This window comes from Protomyctophum parallelum (genome assembly GCF_964188405.1).
Source record: "Protomyctophum parallelum genome assembly, chromosome: 21".
Lineage (NCBI taxonomy): Eukaryota > Metazoa > Chordata > Actinopteri > Myctophiformes > Myctophidae > Protomyctophum > Protomyctophum parallelum.
The window spans coordinates 27,116,902-27,133,299 of NC_139713.1; the positions used below are offsets into that span (position 1 = coordinate 27,116,902).

The window sequence follows — 16,398 nt, forward strand, 5'->3', positions numbered from 1 at the left end:
TTTTGGAAGATCAGTTTTTAATCAATGAAGCAACTGTTGAAGCTATTTCACCAATATTTGGAGGTACATCATGGCTAGGCAACTACACAGCCCAAACCTCTACTTTAGTGTAATTTTGCTTTATAATGACACTTCTCCACGTATACTGCTCCTAAATAGTTAGGAATAGGATGAGTAAATGCAGAGGACAAATTCTAAAAGGTGTGTGCTGCAGGGTGACGTACTTCTGGGGAGATCCATTGGGTTTTGGCTGCCCAGCAGATATCTGACGATCAGGCCGTCGCCCTCCTCCCTGCTCAGCCAGTTGGTGCAGCAGAAGTAGAAGCGGAGATGCGGCCGCTGCATGTCCGTCACCACCACCCTGTCCAGGAACCAGCTGGTTCCGATTCCTGTGTTGTCATGCTCGATCCTGAGGAACCAGAGGTCAGCTATTCAGAGTAGTATGAACTCAATTGATTGACTGACTGAATTAACAGTTTGCAAAATAGTATAGGATTGTTGGGTCCATTGTGTGGTCCTATGTATTCAATTCATCAAGACATTTAAAGACATACAATAACCAAATCGTCAACACTAGTAGCAATAAAAGTACATGTATGTACAATAAACAATTGGGGTGGGGGGGGGGGGGGGTCATTTCCCTAGGACCAGTTGCAAATTGCAGACAGGTGCTCTTTTATGGCTTCAGTTTTTAAGGAGGGTATAGGGACTATGGAGTCACAGTTTTTAAGGAGGGTATAGGGACTATGGAGTCACAGTTTTGAAGGAGGGTATAGGGACTATGGAGTCACAGTTTTGAAGGAGGGTATAGGGACTATGGAGTCACAGTTTTGAAGGAGGGTATAGGGACTATGGAGTCACAGTTTTGATGGAGGATATAGGGACTATGGAGTCACAGTTTTTGATGGCTGTCTGTAGGGTATTCCACATTTTGGTGGCATAGCAACAAATGTATCCCCATGTTTGTGCCAAATCTGGGTTGAACGAGATCAGTGGAGCTCCCTCTGGTGTTGTACCTATGTTTGACTATTGAAATAGATCAGTGCATGGGCTCTGATCCCTTGAGTATCTTGAAGACCACGCCCATTGTAAAGTTGCTGTAGGCTAGTCTGTACCCTGAGCCAATGAGCCATCCCACCCACGCATAATAAGCAGGGGTTATTCTCCACAATATGTTGTGGAGAATATCACTACAAACCATGAGTCCATGATTATGCAACATTGCAGCCTCTGCACTGTTTTTCATCCCACATTGTCACAGCGATCCAGGTTCTGCCATGTCTCTGCAGTAATCTGGTTGCCCGCTTTCACTTTTGTCTGTGACGTGCATACAGCCCCAGCAGTAAGACATAAACCATCAACAACAGATGGGGCTTAACTCAATAACATCACTTAATGAAATCTCCAAAGCAGCCTTGCCGGAAAACTCAATTTGTAAGCTGATGTTATTACTATTCTCTGTGGCTGCAACATACAGAAAATGATATGGACTGTTAAGCAGTTGTAGGATTTACATCCATTTTGTTTATTTTATTTAGATAAGCTAGTAGACACAGGAAATACAATCGTCTCCACTCTCCAGTCAGAATTGAAGCGAGGACATTGTGATTATGTACAGTAGTATCCACTTAGTAGCTATTCATTCATTACAATCAGTAATCATTCCAGTAACCATTCATTTGAATGTTTATTCAATGCCTATGTTGAATGTAACATTAGCCACTGCATACCCTATAGTATTCCTATTTTGGGATGAACATCTGCAAGTTAAAGGCTCATACATAGTCTGGATTTTCATGACGTCACGAGCCGTGGTAAAGAGCAAACCACCGCCCCAGCCCTTCTCTCTGTTTTTACTCACCACCGCTCAACGTTATTTCAGCTCCGGTGGTCACCTCAGCACCGGAGCGGTGGTCACCTCACCACCGAAACTCCAGACTATGAATGAGCCTTAATTCTGCTGTTTTCAGCAAAGACATTTGTCGAGCGAAAACATGCTGAGGGTACCTGTTAGAGAGCCCTGGGTGACTCCGGTCAACTAAGTATATAGAGTTTAAGTGGTTAAGAATGATGTATTTTGGCCCGGGCCGACCAAGTGGTCCAGGCACCCAGGCTGCTAATCCAGCCTGACAGCTTGATGCGGGTTCACTTCCTGACACTCCCCATCTCTCTCTCCCCATTTCCTTTCAGCTTACTGTAAACTATCAAATAAAGCAAAAAAAAAAGCCCCAAAATATCTTACAAAAATAAATAATAATTATGTATTTTAAATGTATATTACATCATTCAGTTTTACTATAATAATTGAATCACTTAGCTCACTAAGCAGTACCTGAGCTTCTTGATTGGCCCCACGTTGTGTGTTTTGATGCGGAACACATCCGTCTTATTCTTCTCAAATGCCGTTCGACTTCTGTAATTTGGGAAAGGCACAATGTAAGATCAAAAAGTGTGCGTGTGTGTGGATGGAACCATTTTGTAGTTTATTGTTTTCGAGTTCAGTTAAAAAAAAGGGTAAAAACATGGCCTCATACTAGTACACCAAGCAACACAACTGTGGATAATTAAATGAATAATGGGTGTAGTAGATTTAATGTGCATTGACAATACTGTTATTATACTTGTAGTCTACGTGAATCCTGGCACACTTAAATCTAACCCACCCCTTGTTAATTTGAAAAGATGCAGAGTGTTGCTTAGTCTGCCATGTTTTTAACCTGCTGTAGTTTTTTTTACAAAAAAAACCTACAGCAGTTTTTAACCTGAACTGGAAAACAAACTACAAAATCAGCCTAGGGCACTGTTTCTCGAAGTTGGTGCCAGGGACCACCAAATGGACCCATATGGGACCGTAAGTAACTCTGAGAGTGCACAGATGGAGCCAGTTATAGAGTTAAATTAACGATGAGATTGGGGTCCCAAAGATACAATAATAATAATCATAATAATAATAGATAAATGTATGAAATGAGGGTCTGGTGGCCTGATACGATGCATATCACACTGTGGGCCGGGGTCCTTGAAATGAAAAGGTGTAATCACTGGCCTAGGGTTTCATGTTCCTTTCAGCCGTCAGAGTGATGATCCATGGGTCTACGTGGATGACTGAACTCCTCTGCCAGCTCTGCTGAATCAGACACCCTTGCTCTCAACAATAGAGGGTACCTGCTTTTGTCTCATTGTCTGTGACCCAGATCTCCTCCTACGCTCCCCTGCTTGCAATAATGGCCAATATTTAATCTGCTGACAAGGACATGGTAGCACTAATCATGGCTCAAAGAGCATAGACAGAAGAATCACAGACAGAAGCGGCTGTACACCACACATGAACACAGCCTGTCCTGCAAAGAAAGAAGTTTGAGAAGCCATTGCAGAGAAAAAAGCAAAACCCTCACACAAACTTTGGAATTCATGCAATTTGAACTTGTGTCAATTACATTGGAATTCCAAATATTTTGTGTGTTTTTCTGTTTCTGTCTTGATTGCTCAATCAGACAGATGTGCTGAGATCCATACAGTGGCATCCATCACTTACCAGTAACATGCTGAAAAGAGTTCTCTTACATTAAACATGATACAGGTGGACCTAATATCTATCGGAGTAAGGTGAAACTCCTCTTCATTGATGTTGTTGCTATGCAATGGAACAACTTTCAAACTGGAGGCACTATTTGTGGAAAGTCATTATAGGCAAACATATTCCTAAAATATTCTAGAAATTGGTTAAAAGAAACATGTGTACACATTTATAAAGATTTCTGAATGTCTATATCTTCAAAAGATCAACTATAGCTGATCTGCAAGCTCACAATGCATCGTGTTGCGAGCTTGTAGATCAGCTATTTTCTCTGTTTGCCGTATGGAAATGTACAGTATAGGGCTCAAGTTGTTAAATAGCGCTAAATTGTAATAGATAAACATTTGTTCTATTCCAATAAGTGGATTATTCATGACATAGCATTGTACACGGAATACATGACATGTTGCTATTTTGCAGTGGTGTAAAGTAACTAAGTACTCAAGTACTATACTTCTACTCCACTACAATTATTTGAAAACTTTAGTTACTAGTTACTTTGTAGATTTTGATTATTTATCACTATAAAAAAGGGTATCTTTGAAAAACAAAGAAAAGGTCCCGCACACTGTCAGACACTAATGTTGCTCTTTATTAGGTCGACGTTTCGGTCGATTAGACCTTCATCAGGACAGACATTAATATATGCTCTACGCACCTAGCCTTCTGAGGTGTGCATCTGCCTTTTGCTAAAAAAGATTATTATTACTAAACATACATTACCCAGTACAGCCCTACCAATATACATTTTTTGCGGCTTACGCTTTTTTATTGATTTTTGAAGGGACAGACAGTAGGCTGACAGGAAACGGGAGAGAGATGGGGGGATGACATGCAGTAAAGGCCGTGTCGGGCTCGGGAGTCGAACCCGCGGCACACTGCGACTGGATTACCAGTCCGGTGCCCAGACCGTTACGCCACGGCCTGGGCCCAATATACATTTTGACCATTTGAAAATAGCCGATCTACGAGCTCACAATGCATCGCAATGCAACTTGCACATCTTCTATTTTCAAAAAGATTTGTATACGTTTGAAAACTAGTGAAATGGGACATTCTGCATATGAGTACTTTCTACTTTTTGTACTTTAAGTACATTTTGAAACCAATACCTTTGTACTCAAGTACATTTTGAATTGCAGACTTTTACTTGGAACAGAGTAGTCCTATATAGGCCTACTGCAGCATTGATACTTTTACTTGGAACAGAGTAGTCCTATATAGGCCTATTGCAGCATTGATACTGCGTGTCTGTGGTGCAGAACAACGCTGCTCCACGGTGTGAGTGACGGGGATTACAGCAGTCAGGCCTAACACCTGTGTTGGTATATCCTATCGACTGTGCAACCTTATCTACCGTACCTGTATGCCGAGATAAGAGCACAGCCTGCTGCTCCTGATAACATGACATACTGTAAGGCAGCTCTCAAGCCTTTTTGCCTTTTATCCTTTTGGTCTAGAATTTTCACAGTCATGTATGCATTCTTGTCAAATACATCAATCAATAAACAGTAATGACATCGTGGTCTTCTTTCATTTACGTTGGAAATGGAACAGAAGACCTGCCATGTCACATAGTTCATCCTTACTCCAGATATTCTGAGTGTCCGATTCTACTGTATAGAGAAGAGATTCCTGCACCTCAATTGTACTTCTGTTATATAGTTGCTTCAGAGGTATCATTATGACACATCAGGGTCAGAGTAAATTGCCTACAAGGGCAGGTATACCAATTGTGTTAAATACACTGAAGCAATAACAGTTTAGCAGTTTGTTCTCTCATTGGTTTCATAGAGGTCACAGCATGTGAGACAACACTTTATAGGTTGTCCACATAACAGGAATACTCTCTTATACAGTGCCATAAGTACGCAAGTGTAAAACAACATCACCATCTTGACTCATAAGAAAATACCTCTTTTCTGTGCTGAGGGGTTAGAGGAATAGAAAAGGTTAACAGTTAAAAGTTGACATGAATATATTTTTTTTACCAGCTATACCTGCTGTCCACCTCGCCAAACAACACATACAATATAAAATATGATTGATGTATACAGTATTGCAGTAGCAGTATTTAAAAGCTATCCCAACTCCTTTGCAGACAGTATCACAGTAGTATTAAGGCCATAGCACTGTGTTGATTAAAGCAGTGGTTCTCAAAGTGGGGTCCAGGGATCATTGAGGGGGCTCCAGGGGGACCCACCAAATGGACCCTTGTGGGTCTTTAACACCGAAAGAGTACAAATGGAACCAAATAGACAGGCCCATTTGGTTCCATTGTACACTCTTGGATTTGTGTAGATTGGGGTCTCAAATGGGGGTCCATGGCATAATTCATAGACTGGGGGACCCTGAAATGAAAAAGGTTGAGAATCCACTGGTTTAAATAATTTGTTTAACTGAGTTGAAGTGTGTGTGTGTGTGTGTGTGTGTGTGTGTGTGTGTGTGTGTGTGTGTGTGTGTGTGTGTGTGTGTGTGTGTGTGTGTGTGTGTGTGTGTGTGTGTGTGTGTGTGTGTGTGTGTGTGTGGTGGGGGGGGGGGGGGGGCTCCCTTGAACTCACTTGCTGGCCAGGTGCACTTTTGGAGTCACTCCATACTCTCCGAATAGACTAACAAACACATTGGCATCAGTGCCTGCTCCTTTAACATCACCAGTGACAGTTACCACCTCATATACTGAAAGTGGGGAGAGAGAGAGAGAGAATTATGCAAAATCAGAATCACACAGTATCAATACAGTATCAGTTAACAGAAAGACATTCCCAGACATGGCATGATAATGGAGAAAATATACACAACATATATACAGTGAGGGGCGCCCACTGTATCTATATCGGCCACATTTAGTGCTCTAAACAAACATAATTTATCCCTGGAGACCGTAGACTTGGCTGGCAAACGATTTACTAAATCAAACGATTTAGTAGACTTGGCTATAGCAAATGTCTACCAGCCAAGTCTATGGACTTTGATGTAAAGTGCTCTAAACAATACCATAGACTTGGCTCCCATATGGCGTAATCTTCAAAAGCCATGCTTTGGAGGGGCTATTGCATCCCTCGAAAAATGACTTGGGTAATGTTTCATTCCATTCCATGCAGCATGGCTGCCAGGGCAATTCAATGCAAATAATCTGCAGTGTCTGCCTGGTAACCATGGCAACTAACACGCCAGCCACACCTCGCTCATGTTCCACAGCTTCATTTGACAGACAGACAGACAGACAGACAGACAGACAGACAGGGTTGTTTCCAAAATAGCAGATCTACAAGCTCACAGCTTATATATCATCTATTTTTGAAAATGTTTGACGTAAGTGGTTAAGCATGACATTGCACAATTTCCCTACAGAGCCTCCCAAAATAAACACCCTAGTCAGGATTGCTCTACTTTAGGCTATATAGCTTAGAGCTCTGTAATGGTTCTGCACTCTGCACTCATCTTCCATTCTTTTTCCTGCTACTTTTCAATGTTTTCCAATGTGTTGCTGCTGCTACTCTTAGTTCAATGTATTGGAAATCAAGCACACTCGCAACTTCTTTCTATAGGAACACGATAGCCGCTATCTGTACGCTAGAGTCTAGCGTACAGATACTTGACACCAACTCAAATTAATTAACATAAATGGGGTGGGGGGGGGGGGGGGGGGGGGCTAATAGGAGCGATTTTGCTGTCCAACCAGCCATTGAATTTAGTATTTCAACCCGGACCAGGTAGATGCCAATAGGCCCATCATTAACCTCATCTAGGTGCCGTGCTCCTGATGGGAAAGGGCAGCAGGGAGTGCTTTACATTGCCAGTGACTGTGAGACTGAGCGATAAGGCCCTTAACGAGATAAGCTAGATATAATCTTTCTAACAGAGACATGGCTTGGCTCGGATGGAGCTGTTCTCCTAGCGCCAGCCTGTCCCGCAAACTACAGTTTCATTCACTCTGTTCGCGAAGCTAAGAAAGGAGGTGGACTGGCAATAATTCTTTCAGACACGTTAAAATTCAAGGCTCTGACCCTTGGCAGCTTTACATCCTTTGAATACCAGGCCACTATACTACATGGTCAATCCTCTATGCCAATGATTAGCATTTATCGCCCGCCTAAATGCAGTAAAGCAATATTTCTAACAGAAATATCAGAACTTTTATCTATCTGCTCCACTAACTATGACATTGTCTATAAAGCTCTCAATGGTCTCGCACCTTCCTACCTACATGACTGCCTGCCTAAATATGTCCTAAGGTCTTCCACTGCTGGCCTGCTCGCTTTGCCTAAAAAAATGGCAACTAAAAAATACGGGGAAGCAGCTTTTTGCTTCTACGGGCCGTCGGCATGGAACAAGGTCCCACTGTACCTTCGTCAGGCAGCCTCTGTAGACATTTTTAAAGCTCAGCTTGGACTGTGGCTACCACAGAGCTTTGGAGTGGGCAGAATCATTCACGAGGCAAAGTCGTCACAGCCTGTTGGCTGATCTTGCGCTCACAGCCTCTTCCCCAAGATGCATGTCCAAGACGCTGGAGGGAAGCAGTGATTTCAAGTCTGGCCGAAGCATATACTGACTGACCACTTCTCACTATTATGTATACACTTAAAGAAATCCCAGTGATATTAATCACCCATTCCCCATATCCAATAATAATAATAATACAATTTTGTTTGTATAATTGTGGAAAATGTCAATACAAATATTTGACTAATAACAATAACAGAGCAATAACAACTAGGCATGTCCCTAAGCATGCTGAGAAGGCTCTCCTCGGCTGGGACGCTACAGTATTTTGAAAAGGTGCCACTTCGGTTACCATCTTCATTGAGATTGGTGAACACTTTGCTGTTATGAGATAAGTGCCATGATCCAAACCTTTAATGGGCTGTCCCATAAATGTTCATACCTTGCAAATATTGAAATATTGAAATATTTTATTCACTCTTCTACTTGACATATCCAACTGTATTACTATTTAATGTAGCAGGACGGACTACAACGTGAGTAAAGATGTCAATACTGTATATCCCCGTACTCTACTGTATATCACCACTCAATAGTGTAACTATAGTCCAGTCAGTCCCAGCTTAGTAAGATGTTAAAGTAAAAATATTAGGACGGCCGTTGAGCCTATTCTACTCTATGGTTCCGAGACATGGACACTTTCAAAGAAACTAGAGAAACGGTTGGATGGCACTTACACCCGCCTTCTAATGAGAGCGCAAATCTGTCTTGGAAGAGCCACCCATCGACTAATCTAATATACGCCAACCTTCCCCGTGTTTCTTCACTAGTCCGATCCAGAAGAACACAATTTGCCGGCCACTGCTACAGAGCTGACAATGAGGTTATATCTTCCCTTCTTCTCTGGAGTCCTGCCTCAAAGCAGACCAGAGGTAGAAAACTGTCGTTCCCTGATGTCATCGCTAGGGACACAGGCATCAGTAAGCAGGAACTGGGGATGGCAATGAAGGACCGGGAAGTCTGGCGTGTTATTGTGAAACCCACGATCTCGACCACGGTCGAAAGATTATGATGATGATAGTCCAGACTCCAGACGTCTGATGCTACAGCAGACCTTTAGCAGTATAGTAGCTTCCCTGCTATTATCTATTGTCTATAAGAAAGGACACATTGGTAACAGTATAGTGGTTTTGTGTTACTGAGCAACAATGTAAGCTATATGTTAAATCCCTACCCTGGGGTTATGTAACTGAAAAGTGTTCAATATTGCATGTACAGGAGGTGAAACAATGGTATATGGCTTGTGTCAACACACTAGGGCAGTCCTCGCCATGTAGCCTACGACCGACTGTGGGGCAGAGGGGGGCTCCCTGACAGGATGGGGTTTCCCACCCCTTCAGTAGGACAGTAGCAAAATGGTCACCATGTGAATAAGGTCAATTTAGGAAAGAGAGGTCTAATAGACAACTTCTAATGGCTGTGGTTTCACCATTATACATGACTCAGAGAGCATTCAGATAGGCCTAGTAGTTATTATGAGCATCGGTGTTATGGCTTAACATTGGGGAACGTTTAGTCAACAAAGTACACACATGCATACTGTATACAGTGTAAGACATGGCAGACCATAGCCCAGCTAATACTGAGGAGGTGTAGGAAAGTATACTGACACCTGATATCCAGCAATTTGAGAATACTTGAACAGAAACAGACTTAGAGATCCAATTAACATGGGAGACCTACTAAAACCTGATTAAGAGAAAGAAAGACATGCCTCCAATCAGATGGATGGTGGCCCAGGAAATGTGACCAGAGACATCTATCCTCTCGCTCTAAATGTTGTTTAACCACAATCACTTAACCGATCTGTACACCCATTACGCGCTAGGCCTGGGATACTGTACACTGGACTCAATGACCTCATTAAGTTAAATGGACAAATGTCAATAGGAAAGCTGAAATACAGGTAGGACATTAAAATGGCACACAGTGCCGTCGCTACGTATACGCGCAATACGCACTGCGAGTAGGGCAACACGCCGAGGGGGGGGGGGGGGGCAACAAAATTTGCCAAAAAGTGCCAAGCCGATCGTCATAATAACAAATTTCTCGAGCGAGCTCATTTTGCGATCTATGACCTACATCGCAACCTATAGCTTTAGTTTGCGATTTATAGGTCGCGACCTATATGCGTTATAGGTCACGACCTATAACAAATACGTCGCGACCTAAAGCTATAGGTCGCGACGTAGGTCATAGGTCGCAAAATGAGGACCAATAATTCCATTAAATGCCCTTAAACATATGGGCCCTTGCCTATTTTATACTTTGACTATTCAGAAATAGTTGATCTACACACATTTTGAAGGCCCCCCCCCCCCCCCCCCCATAATTGCCATGCCCAAAATAGGGAAGTCATGAAGTGTTCTGTTCTATTCTATTAAAGGGATGTGTTTCTGGCTCTCAGCCATGTCCCTGGCCTCAGCGTTGTTCCCAGCCCATGGGCCCTGCACCCAGCACCTGTCTATACCTCCCCTCTGTCTCTGTTGGGTTTCATTCATGTGGAACATACCTGAGCTTTCACCCAAGAACAATCACAGAGGATCTCCCAGCATAGTAGGGTCCCAATCCCCATGCCCATGCTGAGCATGCTCACAGATAACAATTTTAACATTTTAGGATTGCCTCTGGTTGTGTTGTGTGACATGTATTCCTACCTTTCTTCTTGTGGTACTCGTCGTCGTAATCATCCGATGAGTCCGTCACGTAGTTCAGAAGCTGGTTCTGGTAGATCTCAGCATAGTCCACCTGCTTGCTCTTGGATTTTTTCCCCTTTTTCTTTTTGTCCTGCTCGTCGTCATCACTGTCCCCAGATCCCTTTTTTCCTTTTTTCTTCTTCTTCTTCTTCTTTTTCTTGGAATCCTCCTCTGAGTCCTCTCCTTCTTCCTCCTCTTCTTCCATTATGGTTTCTTCGTCATCATGAGACTTCTTCTTCTTCTTCTTTTTCTTCTCTCCATCTTTGGACTTACTCTTGGAGCCCATCTCCGCCTTTGGTTCCTCTGTAGATGGTTTCTTCTTATTTTTCTTTTTTTTGTCCTCCTGACCTCCGTCTGTCACTTTCTCTGTAAGCTTCTCTGATGTCTTCCTCTTAGACTTGATGTCATTGTTATTCTGCTCGTTCCCTTCCTTCTCATCCTCAATCAAACCATCTCCTCCAGTGTCATTATCAGATTTGTTTTTCTTTTTTTTCTCTTTTGTTTTATCACTGCTTTTCCCTTTCGTCTCCTTCCCTGGGGACTCCTGGCCCTCGGAGGCCTCTGCAGTCTTGTGTTTCCTCCCACTCTTCTCTGGGTCTGCGGTCTCGCTCCTCTCTTTCGCTTTTGGCTTCGCTTCTCCCAGTCCGTCATCCTCTTCGGTTTCTTCTGAACGTGTGGATTTGTTCTTCTTCGAAGACATCTTTTATTCATCCACACTTCCCTGACCTTTCGTTTCGTAAGAGCTGCCTTGAGTTTCTAACACTGTAAGACAATTCATTTGACCTGTGTGGCTGCCGTGAGGCGCTGCGGGGCCCTGCCCTGGGGTTCAGATACGACTGTGTGGGGGTGTGTGGGGTGGAGGTGGAGGAGTCTGGGCCCTGCCTGAGCAGTGCGGCCCACACAGCTCACACACTCATGAAAAATTACTGCCACCTCAGCGCTCACGTGACCCACGGGAGAAAGCCCTGTGAAAAAGGAGCCTTGCAAAGAGAACTTATCCTCTCTGCTACGGCACTCTCCATTATTCATGGTGTCAGGATCGCTTTACGGGCCGGTGGCGTCTCGCTTTTACTCGCACGCACGCACACACGCACATGCATGCACGCTGGTATGCAGTATGCACGCTCACTCTGGTATGCATGCACACGTGTATGTGTTTACGTGCATGTGGTTTAGGTGCATACAAGTGCATATACATAGCCTACTGTACACTGAACTGAACTCAACTAAACTTCAAGAAGTGTTGAACTATTTCACTTTACTAGATCACAGTGTAGGCCTAGTGAGGGATGTAAATTATCGATTGATTCAATTATTGATAGTTGATAACCTTATGTATCGATTAATCGATTAATTGATAAGCAGCGTTAGGACCAAATGGAAAATTATTGTCTAAAACCGAGTGCAGAAACATAATTGCTTTGATAACATTAATGAGCATCAACGAGCATCAGTTGAACACACACACCACCCTCTGCAGTGCTTTATGGAGTCTGTCTAATTTCTCACCAAAAGCCCTTGAATATGATGATTAAGGATTACTATCGTTATGGTAAACTCACATCACATTTCATATCAACTTTAACCTTTTTCCTGCATACTTTTTCCTTTTTGATGGAAGATGTATTAGGTTTCTCGAGATGTCACTGGGCTGACATCTTGCAATTTTACACAAGAATAAAAAACATCCACATACTTGCTCACTTGCTCAATTAAGAAATGATGTTTAATCACAAGGTTTTGGTCAAAGACGTTGCAATTATATTTAATTATTTATTGAGCAAGTAAAGACAGTGTGTGTGTGCGTGCAGTTTTTTATTCTTTCATCTGTATACTCCAACGAACCTGTCAAAAAGATTTTGACACATTTGATTGCCAATTTTATCATATTAAACTGAAACACTAGAAAATAAAGGCTACGGTACATAACATTTACATCAGACAAGAACTGCTGCAGTTCCATAACCTTGAAATACAAATCTACACCTGTGTATGAGCCAAATCATTCCATTAGCTTTATTGGTGTCACCTGATACTGCATATGATCTAGCTTATAAGGCTGTCTAGGGGAAGGGGTGCATGAGAAGGGCATATTAATGGTAACATATCTATCAGCATTTGATAGCCCAATTCATGAATGACAGCTGCCTACAAAGACAAACCTCATTTGACCTGCTGAAATGACATGACTGTAGGTGTCATGCCTACAAAGACAAACCTCATTTGACCGGCTGAAATGACATGACTGTAGTATGTGTCATGCTGCAGTCATAAGCCATATCGATATTATAGCAGAAAAAACGTGGAAATATGGTTTTAACTACCACAAAAAGCTGTGTGTTGAAGTGTCTTTGAACAACACAGCACGCTGAACCTTTAAGAAGTGCTCCCTAACGACAGGCTGGTGCCTTGCATGGTTGCCTCTGCCATCAGTGTGTGGATGTAATGTGCTTTTAGTTATAGGCTCTGTAGATGGCACCAAAAGGATTCCCATATGATTACTAGCCAAAGAACCACTAGTGGCATTAATCTTTGTTTTGTGTCCTCAACTCTTTGTCCTCCGTATGCACACACACACACACACACACACACACACACACACACACACACACACACACACACACAAAAGATTAATGATTAAGTCTTAAAATCCAAACAGGTTTATTTACACAATACTGGTATAAAGAATGACACAGAATCCAGTTAAGAAACACTGTTGAAGTTGTTCTATGCTTCCGTCCATTCCATATACAGACATTCCATTCCATGTATTGTACATACAAAGTCCCTTTCCTATTCTATCAATACAGGTGGGCAGTCTATAAAATGATTCTAAAATTCAAGAATAAAAATACAGTAGAGGCATACACTCTGAAAACATATAGGAGTGAATAATATAGGTTGCATACTCAGGCAGAGGCCACTTTATTGAGTGTTTTAGGAGAGTCGGCACATCAAGCAGGTGTTATCTCCACTCCAAAGTTCAAACCAATAAATACTGTATTTTTGGTGTGCTCGTGCTTATGAAAGTCACGTCTTTCATGCACACACTGTATAAATCTGTCTGTATACTGTAGATTAAAAAGGAGACAATAATTTAAATTAGTTAGCGATTATTTATTTGAGTGGAAGGGGCCAAATGCATTGCAGATGTGATGACTCATGTCACTCATGACAGATTTAAAAAACAAGCAAAATAATATAGTTTTTGTAGGTCTTGCTTTCCCACAAACCTATACAAATTCATAATGTAAAAGAAACAATATGACATTGCAGAAGCAGTAAAACAAATCATTTCACGAGGCATAACAACCATTTTCAGTCTTTCATTTAACATCAATAAAAAATGCATCCAATATTACATCTTCATAAATCCATATAGATTTTGTTTGTGTATATCTCCAAATGCACTGTGAGTTTTAGCAGAGGTTTAAGTGTAAACATATTTCAGTGATCATCGAAGCAGGCACACACAAAGCCAAGTATAGAAAGTCATGCACGGCATTAACATGATCATGAATGGAGTTCTATCTTACAAGAGTGGAGGACATTTTCAGTTTCGATTGGAATTGAAGAAGAGAACTGTACACTTCCTTTTATCTGAGAGTTTTGAAAAACCTGTTGATTCAAAACAATATAAGAATGAGAGTTTGACATTTACATATACTCAAGATATAGTCTAGTAGCCAGCCCATAGAGCCCCATTGTGAACCCGGTCATGTTGAGTACACCAAGGTTTTATGTTATAAATGTTTAGTATGGGTCCCCAGCATGTAGAAACTGCCGGATGCTAACTTGCATATGTTGGGCAATTTTCAAAATTGGCATAATATGTGACCATACCAATTACAACCTATAGAAGGCAAAATATTCAAAATTTCATCATGCTTTATGTTGCATGTGATGTGTCAAACTAGGGGGTTTTCATGATGCTGAATCCATTCCAGGCATTAGTTTAGCAAAAAAGAAAACACTCATTGGGCTTAAAACGGCTAAAAAGTGGGCATGGCCCAGGTTTTTTTTTGCAAAACTAATGCATTTGGACTGCACTTGGAATGGATTCAGCATCATGAAAACCCCCTAGTTTGACACATCACATGAAGCATGATACAATTTTGTATCTTTTTCCTTCTATAGGTTGTTAATTATTAATGGTATGGTCACATATTATGCCAATTATGAAAATTGCCCAACATATGCAAGTTAGCATCCGGCAGTTTCTACATGCTGGGGACCCATACTAAACATTTCTAACATAAAGCCTTGGTGTACTCAACATGTCCGGGTTCACAATGGGGCTCTATGGGCTGGCTACTAGACTAATAAGCATTCCATGTGGGTGAAGTGCATATCAGTGAGGTGTTTGATATCTCATAAGGCAGCATGGTTTAAGACAACAATGACAAGAGGCTGGGTTGCTCGACAGTGCTCTGAGACGATTTATACTTTGTTGCGCATTGTGTCTCACATCGAAAATAGCCATTGTCCCATTTGTCCGTGTGAGACGCCACCGTGCAACATATAAATCAGGGGTGATAGGATGACCTATAAGTAGTTGTAAAGTTGCTATGGTGGTGTCATTATAAAATATCTCTAAAAACACTCAGTTTTCCAAAAGAAACACTTTCCAGTGTTTTAGTTTAATGGAATAAAATAGAACACAAAAAATGGCCAGTGTTTTAAAATGTTCATCTAGAGTTAATGTGGTGAATAGGAAATATATCAAGACAACTTAAAGTTACAGATTTGATGTCAGATTTTTTTTTTCATCAATATTTTGTTTTCTCTGTCTTTTTTTTACACAAACAATTAAAGCTGCCACTATAGTGTCTGAGAGAAATATAGAAGCAATGGGAAAAGGGGGGGGGGGGGGGGGGAGGGGTGGCACCGCAAAATCCTCAGTATTAATTTGGATGGATGATACACGTCCTAGCTCCTGGGTGTGTGCTCTCATAACAACTGGACTGGAAGTCTGCATGTCTATGCCGAGACAGGACAGAGCAGGCTGTCAGGTCCTTGGGTGTGTGCAGCAGACTACTGAAGAGGTTCTACCAGCGCTTTGTTCTTTGCTGTGGCGTTGCTGGCGAACATCAACGCTGCGGAGCTGCATGATCCCGACAAGCTGGTGAGGAAGGCCAGTGCTGTCGTTGGCAGCTGGACAGTCTTCAGGCAGGCAGTGACAGAGAGGAGGACGAGGGACAAAATGGAGACTATCCTGGACAGCCCTTCCTATCCTCTCCATGAGCTGTGGTAGAGGGACAACCCCTGACATCCCCTTGTATTTATCTGCTGTGTGTGCGACTGTGTGTGTGTGTGTGCGTGCGTGCGTGCCGTGAGCGTGCGCGCGTGTGTGGTTGTGTGTGTGTGCGCGCGGTTGGTCGGTGTCAGTGGGTGTGCTTGTGAACTTGTGAGTCTATTAATGGATCTGTATTGTATTAGTGTTTAGTTTAGTGCTGTATTTATTGCTGTATTTATTGTCTATTGTGCACGTTGTACTTTTACTCTTCTTACTCTGTGCTGCTGCATGTAACACCCTGAATCCCACTGGAGCATTAATTAACTGTTAACCTGTCCTATCCTTAACTATGTCATGATAGGCGATAATTTGTGTTCATTTCCAAA

At 42.2% G+C, this 16,398-nt stretch overlaps 1 protein-coding gene across 1 annotated transcript in view; it reads right to left on the bottom strand.

The window, feature by feature from the left end:
* The window catches only part of loxhd1a (lipoxygenase homology PLAT domains 1a), a gene marked incomplete at both ends in the record, with an annotated part of 54,519 nt that extends 43,457 nt beyond the window's left edge, over positions 1-11,062 (bottom strand). Inside the window, 4 exons of the mRNA XM_083793435.1 lie at positions 225-409; positions 2,333-2,413; positions 6,139-6,253; positions 10,738-11,062. Coding sequence (XP_083649561.1) covers positions 225-409; positions 2,333-2,413; positions 6,139-6,253; positions 10,738-11,062 — 706 coding nt within the window. The remainder of the gene's footprint in view (positions 1-224; positions 410-2,332; positions 2,414-6,138; positions 6,254-10,737) is intronic.
* Positions 11,063-16,398: the final 5,336 nt, after the last annotated feature.